The following is a 9,971-nucleotide window of genomic DNA, read 5'->3' on the forward strand; positions in this document are numbered from 1 at the left end:
AATCTATTAATAATCAAACAGCCATCCAGCCCCTTGTCAGTGCAAACGAATATAAGCTGGTTCAGTCCTAATTGATGGCCTACAAAAAGGTATCATTATTGACAAGGTGTGAGTCAAGACATCTCATGATGGGTAAGAGCAGAGAGCTGACCATCGCAAACTAATTGTTGCAAAACATAATGATGACATTGGTTACAGGTGCATATCTAAGCTTCTGAATGTTCCACTGAGCATGGTTGGGGCTATAATAAGTGGAAAGCCAATCATACCATAAGAATAAGAAAAAGATAGAACTTTGAAATTTGGCTATACGCTCTTAATGTAAGCCAAGGTATCGGATCGGCAGACACTTAAAATCAAAGTCTCGGACTCTGGTGCAAAAAAATTGTGATCGGGACGTCCCTACTTTATGTGGTTTCACAGTCTTAACGGGAAACGAAATCATAACTATAAGTGTGGCCCGGAGAAAAAAAGAAAAATGTTTTGACACCCATGATTTAAATCTATCCACCCTTTCTACTGTAAAAAGTGCAACGCAGATCGTGTAGGCGCTATCAGCGCCTTTCGTCGCAGTGTGGTTACTGTAGCTCGCCGTCAAAGATGGCCGACCTGTTGCGCATGCGTACCGCTGATCGTGCAGGCCATAGATGTGAATAAGTAGCTATGGCACGCCCCTTTTAAGCAGTGTGCGCACGACGACGCTAAGCCTAGGAGGGTCGTCTGCACATTCCGTGTGGACGGCAAGAGAACCAAAAGACCAGTGATGCCGGGTACATTGTGAGGCATACGGTTACGTAGAACGCCGCACACAATAATAATAAAAAATACAAAAAACATTCTACCCTGTACAATTACGACGACAGAACTGGGAGTAACCTTTCATAGCAAAAAAGAGTTTTGTGCTACTGATTTTTGTTTTGTATTGACAGCACAGGCTTCGACATTGACAAAAAGGTAAACCTCGAAAAAATGTTTGAGAACTGAGTAAGTTACGGATAAATTTCGATGTCTATGCAAATCCTTTGATGGGAATTCTGACCTCTCCGACATGGCCGCCACGTGGGCACGTCGGTGAACCAGGCTGCTACAAGCTCACTGACTGAGGTACTGGTCATATTTATGGGGCAGGCGTGGCAGAAACGTTATTAGGAAGAACCCGAGTTGGATTCCCAAAGCTGCCTTGACACTGGTAATGTTTGACTCTATTTTGAAAACGACGTCCTATAGCAACAAAATAGAAATTTAATGTGCGTAAGAACGCAAATAGTGCCATCATTTCCCACTTTAACTAAGGCTGGCGGTGTGACCCAGACGAAGCTAAACTACTTATGACTATATGCATGTTACACCTTTTCCATGTTACTTACAAAGATATTAGAAATAACAACTCTTTTTCTTCGAATTTAAAGAGCCGCGACACCAGATGGATGACAGCCATAGAAGATTCCTGCAGGCTATGATGCGCAGGGGCATTGTTGACGAACCAACTGCAAAGCAACTCCATCAGCATTGTTGCAGTATCCAGAACAGTGAGTCACTGTACAAATGAACATTGTTTACACATGGTTGCACTGGTGGCCTTTCCATACATTACTCTTGATTTAAAAAATAATAATAAAGATAACTGGTGCATTAGCAATTATTTTATTGTCGTCATTTTCCAATTTACTAAATATGTATTTAATAGGGAAATCCCTATCCGATCACGTGATAAAAATAGGGTTCAATCACGTGATTTTAAGATGCTCGCGATTGCGTGAAAAAGAGGTTTTACTTATTTTCTGACATTTTAATGTCACAGTTACAAAATAATCCAAAGGTACAAAGATCTTGCTATTGACGGGCTAGCTAGAATTAGCATTAGATCACAGGTGGGATTGACCTTCAAATAACTAATATTTACATACAAAGTCCGTAGTCACACATACAGACAGGTAATATAACAATACTCACGTATATTGTTCCTAATCTGTGAAAAACAAGTTGAATTGTTCTATCACGACATAATTATTATTACTTTTTTAATACTGCAAACGTGTAGCTCCATGCATGCATCGCACCACACTGCCCCTTAGAGGCCAAGGCGTGCAAAGCAGTAACAGCATATCGTCATTTCCCCCCCGACTGACATGAAATCAGACTGTTTTAGGTCAATTAGGATTACCAAAATTATTTATATTTGCTAAATATATATTGTATTTTATCCCTACTTTTTAATATTTCTATTTTACTTGTAACTCATTTACATTTGGATTGTTCTTTTAAAAGTTGAGTTTTGGTAGTTACATGTATCGGATCTGGGCTCTCAATTGGCAGACACTTAAAATCAAAGACTCAGACTCGGGTGCAAAAAAATGTGATCGGGAGGAACTCCGAGTAGAGCCGCTGCTCCTCCATATTGGAGGACCCAGATGAGGAGGCTGGGGCATCTGATTCGGATGCCTCCCGGACGCCTCCCTGGTGAGATGTTCCATGCACATCCCACCGGGAGGAGACCCCGGGGAAGGCCCAGGACACGCTGGAGAGACTATGTCTCCCAGCTGGCCTCGGACCGCCTCTGGAAGAGCTGGATGAAGTGACTGGGGAGACGGAAGTCTAGACGTCCCTGCTAAAGCTGCTGCCCCCGCGACCCAACCTCGGATAAGCGGAAGAAAATGGATGGATGGATTTGTACTTTCCAACAAAATCAGTGCGGCCCTGTGAAAAATCATACCATAGGAATGTAATTTAATCTTGAAATATAGGTAACGAGTAATTTGGAAATAAATAATTGTATTGTTTTGTTTTTTTCCTGCCGTTTATGCCCCAGACCAATTTGATGACTATATTGATACCATCAACTCTAATCTGGAGCCCATATTCATGCAGATTAGAAAAGGAATGTGTGAAGACAGCGGTCTGCAACACTATGCTTTGGTGAGTGATGTTAATCACAGCAACATCGGTACATGATGGCAGTAAACGGTTTGTGCCAGGCCACAAAGTGCAGTGGAACCTGGATAGATTGAGCACAATCCATTACGGGCCACTGTTCGACCATTTTGAAACATATTTTCCGATAAGAAATATTATAGAAATAGTCACTTTCTAGCTCAAAGTGTTAATATGATAGTATAGCGTGAGGGGCAGCTGTGGCAAAGGAAGCTCGCTGAATTCTACGATCTTGAGCGTGTTCAGCTCCAGGTTGTGTCGGCCGCACCAAAGTTCTAGCCGCTCCACTTCCTGTCGATACGCAGACTTGTCAGAGTTTTAAAAATCTCTCAAAACTGGACTTCCAATCGAAATGGAATATTACTAATAAAGGAGGACAAATGCTGGAGATCAACCTGGAGCTGCTTGGATGAGAGCCGAAACTTCCTCTAAGACAACCAGAACAGTCCAGTTGCAATCGATTCAATGCCTTGAGAATGAAATTACCTGCATGAATGAGAATATTCATAGGCTGGACATTAAAGATTAGCTTAAAACCTCTGATCGGGAAAAATACCAGTTTACCAGTTTTTGTCAGGCTGGTAATTTTATGGCAAATACACCAACCACTGACTCATACTGTAAATTTGTCAGTGCCTCACTAGTAGGGTTGGGCATCGAGAATTGGGAACTGATTGGAACGTTCCGGTTCTCCCAGAATTGTTCAAATTTTAAAAATTTCGGTTCCCAGTTTCGATGCCGAGTCTGCTGACCCCGAAGATGATGTGGCGAATACCAATGAAGAAGAGGCAAAAACCAACAGAGCGTTTTAGCGCTTATTTTAGTCTTCAAACCAACATACGAGTCGATGACAGAAAAAAAGCTTAACATTGAGCTAAAACTTCACCGTAGCAACTTTACATCAAAATGAATTGGGACAAAATTCACATAATGTTGTCTCACAGTATCACAAACACTAACCTTGTGCTTCATCGGTGGGTAAGGAAATGAATCGTTTTATAGCATTTGGTTCCATCCGTAATAAATAAATCACTGGTGCTGTGTGAAGTTACTTTTCGTGCATACCTTTCAAAATAAAAGGCTACAAGCTTAAAACACAAAGTCAAGTTAAAACCTACATATACTGTAAACCATTTGATGTGATAAAAGTCCCAAATAACGATTTTAACAATGCTATATTTAACTTTTAACTGAAACATTAATTAATATTAAGTCAATGGGGTTAGTTCCACAGACATTGCCTTTTAGTTCATAGGTTTGATATTGATACTGGTTATAAAGAACCCCAAATCAAATGTTCATTTTAGTCAAGGCTGTGGGCTGCTAAGAAAATGGATGTTCATAATTAGGGCACCCTTTGTTTAAACCATGCAAACGTTTTGGACCTAGCCTATGAAAGTATATCTGTGTATCATCGGAGTTTGAATTCAAATTTGTAACACTGAATTTTTTTAGCATCGAATTTCTATCACTGAATTTTTTTCAGCATCGAAATTCCTAACTGATTTTTTTCAACATGTAAAAAAAATTCAACATCGAAAAAAAAATGGCACAGATATACTTCCATACTCCACTTTAAAAAAGAAGTGAGCGGTTCATAATTCAGCAGTAATTGTATGTTAATTTCTGTCTGGATGAAAATGTTGTTGCAGTAGGTAAGATATCTCAGCGTTGTTATTAATGACTTTGATATGACTGCTGTCCAGGTTAACATGATTGAAACGGATGTCACCAGAATGACGTCTGACTACGCTGATCATGAACTGGAGGTTTTCCGGAAAATAGTGCGTTCAGTTATGTACACTAACTTTTTGGGACACTTTCCTACAATATGTTTTACAAATTCTAAACCAAGTAACATAAAAATTGGTGAACCCACTGTGAGTGTTTTGTGATAGTTGTGCACTCTTTATGTTAAGATGGACCTGGTCATGGATTCGGACACTGGCAGGGCCTACTCCACTGAAATTCTCAATTCCGCCATCACCCTGCCCCAAAAAACAAAGAAGACAGAGACAGAACAGCTGCTCAATCGATTTGTGCGCGACAATTGGCTCACTGAGGTAAGAAAAACAACTTTGGAGTTATTGGTCGTTGCAGGGTATTTTTTAAGATAACAGAATAAGATATCATATTTGCAGTTATCTTTGTACAGGCTTACATGGCAGACATTTTGTTGCAGCTCATATTTTGGATCTCAGATTTTGCAGGTGTACCTAACGTTCTGGCAGTTTTTTTTTTTGTAGATTATGCTTTTGCAGACCACACAAAACATTTTAGTACATCCAAGCATCTCTTTATTTTCTTTAGTGCTTATCCTCATTCGGGTCACGGGTGTGCTGGAACCTATTCCAGCTGACTGGGTGATCGGAGGGGTACACCCTGGTCATCAGGTGATCACAGGACACGTATAGACAAACAAACATTCCCACTCACATTCATATCTACAATTTGGAGCAGAGGAAGGTAATTAATATACCAAAGGAGCCATGTGACTAGGGTTGGGTTTCGAGAATTGATTGGAACCGGGACTAACATTCTGATTCTCCAAGAATTGTTCACATTTGGAAAAAAATTGCTTCCTACTTTCGATGCCTGGTCTGCGGACCACCAACGAAGAAGAACCAACAGCAAGTGTGTATGTGTGCAACAGTGTGCGGCGGCGATTGAAAGTGTGGCTGAACAGGCACATTTTTTGGCAAAGGGCTTTTTCATTCATGTTTGTAATGGATTTGTGTTAATCGTAAACCATGTCAAATGAAAATAAACAATTTTTTTGTAATTCTTCATTCTCTGCAGAAAGAGGGCGAATACTGCTTATCCACCAGATGTATCATCGAGATGGAGCAATACATTCGCACTATGTATCAAGACCTGGTCAAAGTGTGCCGCATCTGTCGCAACATTGCCTTCCAGGTCCAGCCTTCCCAAAAAACATTTCACCAAGGAACCCTTAATACCAGTTGGATCTAAGTCTTTAACACAGACATTGATGCTTTTGTGTTAAACCAACAAGTGAACAAATCCTTTCATTTTTCAGAGCCAAATGTGTGAGAATCCAACATGTGGCATAAAAATGCACAACCCATGCATGGCCAGATTCTTCCGAGGAACGACTGAGCCTCGGTGCCCCGCTTGTAAAGACTTTTGGCCGCATGAGATCCCTGGTATGTGTTCTTTTTGTACTCGGACTACACACAACATGCACGCTTGTCTCTTGTTGGAAACTGTGGTGCCTTGACTTACGAGTTTAGATCGTTCCGTGACCACGCTCCAAACGCAAACACTCGTATCGCAAATCTTTGGAATGGAACTGGCATTAATCCGTTCTTGCCCAACAAAAAACACCAACAAAAATAATTGAACATTTTCTGACAGCTTGTTCTATAAAACAATAAAAACAAAAATGAGAAAGGGATTTTGATGCAAAAATCAGTTTATTTACAGATATACAGTACAACTAAGAAATGTGCTGTGAGCAACTCTAACTCACCGCATGGCTCGAGTTGAACGTCACTGGCATTTTTTTTTTATGTGGCTTTCCTCGTTCACTCAATGAACTGCATCATCTTTTCTCAGGGTGGCGATACACACTTTCTGCTACCTACTGCGACATACAGTATGCTCTGTTTATGCCATACATATACAGTGAAGTGGGGATAGGGATCGGGCCTACAGCAAATAGTGAAAATCCACGAATAATTGACACTCATTATGCAAATAAGCACAGGCTCGGGGGAAAAAAATCCCATAAATAAGTGGGGCTTTCTGCGAATAACGGGGCATAACTTCCCAGACAATTCCACGAATAGGCAACTCCCCAAATGCTGAGCCGTGAATATGCAGTGATCCACTGTACATACTCTGTTTGCGTATCAGGTGCCTAAACTTGCCCGACTTACGACGTGGTGGCATTTTCTCTCCTTCTCCATCTCCTTGCTCCATCTCTCTCCAGCGTGATAATGAGATTCACCCCTCATCTTTATCTTCAACTCAAAAGCTGTTACGACCTGAAATCCAAAGCAAATCCATCTAATAGCGTCTGTTCATCATGGCAATTATGTAGAAGCTTGAACTCCACACACAAGCTGGGCGAGATCCTCTTCCACACCTACCTGATGAACAAATATTGACAATTATATTCGTTGGTGGCAGTAAACGGTTTGTGCCAGTTAACGAATATAACTTCCACGACAGTGAATTATCCATCCATCCATTTTCTGTACCGCTTATCCTCGCTAGGGTCGCGTGTGTGCTGGAGCCTATCCCAGCAATTTTCGGGATCGCCAGTCAATCACAGGGCACATAGAAACAAACAACCATTTACACTCACATTCACACCAACGCGCAATTTAAAGTCTTCAATCAACCTACCACTGTTGTTTTTGGGGATGTGGGAGGAGACCGGTGTACCCGGAGAAAACCCACGCAGGCACGGGGAGAACATGCAAACTCCACACAGGCGAGGCCGGGATATAAAACCCCGGTCCTCAGAACTGTCAGGCAGATGTGCTAACCACGACAGTGAATTAGTTCAATCAAATGTAGAAAATTAAACAATTTGTACATCATGATTTCATGCCTGTGAATATTCTCATTCATCCAGGTAATTTTATCTTCACGCATTGAATTAATTGCAACTGGACTGTTCCAGTTGTCTTCGATGTTTCACCTCTCATCCGAACAGCTTCATTACTTCATGTGCAAAAGGCTAGATGAGACAGAGCTAGAGCTGTGTCGTATCTAGCCTGTGTACAGCTTGTTGTGTCTAGCCCATGTGCATTAACTGATGAAGCAGATGAGTCAAAACATCCTCTATGAAATCCAGAGCAGTCCAAGTTGCAATCTGTTCAATGCCCTGAGAATTGTGATTTCATGCTTCAATGCCCATTGACATTGTGCCCCTTTTGGTGTGTGCGCCATGGCCACCAAGGGGGCAATATAATGCAGACCCAACTTACCTACTGTTGTTGATCATTGTTCTCTGTAATATCACTTCATCAAGCCTTTTCTAACATTCCATACTAAAAAATAAGTAAAGTATGTATGATTACTGCTGATATCGGATCCGAGCCGATTGGTCCGGCCGAGCCTAAATTCAAAGCTCCAATATCTGTATCGGATCGGACAGGAAAAAGTTGGATCGGAACATCCCTACTTGTGACTATAGTTGTAGTGTCTGTCCACGTGTTGCTGCACTGTTTGTGTTCAAATATCTGCTGCCTAAAGAGTTAGAACTACTGCAACACAAGATGCTGGTTTTGTTAGCCAATCTATGGCGTTTTGCATTATGTGTTAGCATTAAGCCAGCAGACCTTTATAAGTTACGTGATTTGGGTAAATACAGAATGTGTAATTCTCATTGTGTTTAAACTTCAAATGGGAAATGACAAACAGTTAAAAGCAAGCCGTTTGAAGATTGATTCACTGCCTCTTATTGTCTGTTGCTTGTTGTGAAGTTTACATCATGCATATACAGTGGAGTGGAGTGGGATAGGGACCGGGCCTGACTGGTACCTCAAATATTTACTTCCAACTCGAGATAAAAAATCCACCGAGCGACAGCTCGTATCACGAAAAGCTCGTAAGTCGGTTTAATCGTAAAGTGGATGTACCACTGTATTTTCTTTTCTTCTTAAATCTCAATGTTCTGTCCATTCCAGAAATCGAGGAACGTCAGTAAGAATCCAGCAAATGAAGACCTCGAGATCATGTTTGTTAACAAAGTTGTATATGTTTGAATAAATCTTATAACACAATTGTTACTCAACCTTAAACATTTTACTGATATGACTACAACTTGGAAGGTATGGTACATTTGCCCCCGTCCCCCGTGTGTGATGCCTCTTCAAAAAGGTAAGCAGAGGTGCATTGTGTTTTGTTGGATGTATAGATTACCGTTAGCTAACAGCGCTAAATTCTGGCTTGTACTTGATTGCTCAGTGAAGTTGGTGGTGGGGTATTTTTGCTCGGCAATCTGTCCATCCACCACATAAACACTGACGTCTATGAAGAGCTCCCTCCATGAGTGAAAATGTATATGGACGCTAGCATATTTTTTTCCCAGTCTGGGTGCTGGTCCTGCTGTTTTAAATAGTGAAAAAAATGTAAGACGCAAGACAGAGTTACAACATTGCTGCTTGATCATCAGTATTTGTACTTGACTTGTTTAACCAAGTATCTGTACAATACTTCTGTGAGGGAGTACTTTTGCCATAACAAAACTGCCAATTAACTGTTCCTGTGATTATTTTTTTTCTCGTGTCCAGTTCTTAGTAGCAACCAGTGTTGCCACAGTTACCTGGAAAATGTCACTGTTACTTGAGCTTAAAAGTAACTGACTTTACTGATTTAGTTCAAAAGTATATTGGGCGTACACACACACACACACGCCATTGCTCCCACAATCGTAATTTTGATGCGAAAAGCGAGAAAAGGTGAAAAGATAACGCAACTGTTTAACTAGCAAAGCTGTGGGTGAGGGGCGGCGGGAGAAGCACGTACTTACGTAACGTCAGCCATGCAGCGCGCTACACCAGCTCACAGTCTGGACTACAGACGAACTTGAAAGTTCTCACTTTTCATTGTAAATATTATTTAAGATGAGTATTGTAAATCCTTCAGTGACAACGTCCTTCCGCGTTCCGGTGTGAATAATTAACCCACAAGGCATTGCGTGCTTAACACGACAGAAAAACTGTATTCTTAATCTGTAAATTAAAAAGTAACACCAATCAAATACGCTTTTTACTATGGAAAATAAAAATTGTGTGGCGAAAGTGAACTCGTGCATTACTTTGCACTTTTATGCTACTGTACCGTCACTGTGCATTGTAGAGGAAACAATCCCGTCCCAATCGCATTATGTGCGTGTGAGGCATTGAAGACCTGAGAGTAACTTTAGCTGGTTTGAAAAACCTGGAAAAAGTAACGCGTTACTTTGCTGGATACTCAAAATGGCGGCATTTTATAACGCGGCATCACTGGTGTCGACACGTATCTATTAATTCATGTTTCTAAGGCCGACTGTACCGTCAACT

General features: G+C 41.1%; 1 protein-coding gene across 7 annotated transcripts; it reads left to right on the forward strand.

The window, feature by feature from the left end:
* The first annotated feature begins 106 nt into the window (after positions 1-106).
* Positions 107-8,701, forward strand: nsmce1 (NSE1 homolog, SMC5-SMC6 complex component). Of its 7 annotated transcripts, none has more exons than XR_009788000.1 (10): positions 688-954; positions 1,081-1,189; positions 1,410-1,529; positions 2,795-2,916; positions 4,638-4,715; positions 4,851-4,994; positions 5,731-5,847; positions 5,972-6,098; positions 8,391-8,515; positions 8,595-8,701. XR_009788000.1 is itself a non-coding variant. In XM_061769395.1 (8 exons), the coding sequence occupies exons 1-8, from the start codon at positions 126-128 to the stop codon at positions 8,612-8,614; spliced, it is 735 nt and encodes a 244-aa protein (XP_061625379.1). In that variant the 5' UTR covers positions 111-125; the 3' UTR covers positions 8,615-8,701. The 7 variants fall into 7 exon arrangements, 1 of the variants encoding a protein (XP_061625379.1); XR_009788003.1 differs by having other exon boundaries at positions 2,810-2,916; XR_009788002.1 differs by having other exon boundaries at positions 1,129-1,189.
* Positions 8,702-9,971: the final 1,270 nt, after the last annotated feature.

The sequence above is a fragment of the Phyllopteryx taeniolatus genome, chromosome 4 (assembly GCF_024500385.1).
Source record: "Phyllopteryx taeniolatus isolate TA_2022b chromosome 4, UOR_Ptae_1.2, whole genome shotgun sequence".
NCBI lineage: Eukaryota > Metazoa > Chordata > Actinopteri > Syngnathiformes > Syngnathidae > Phyllopteryx > Phyllopteryx taeniolatus.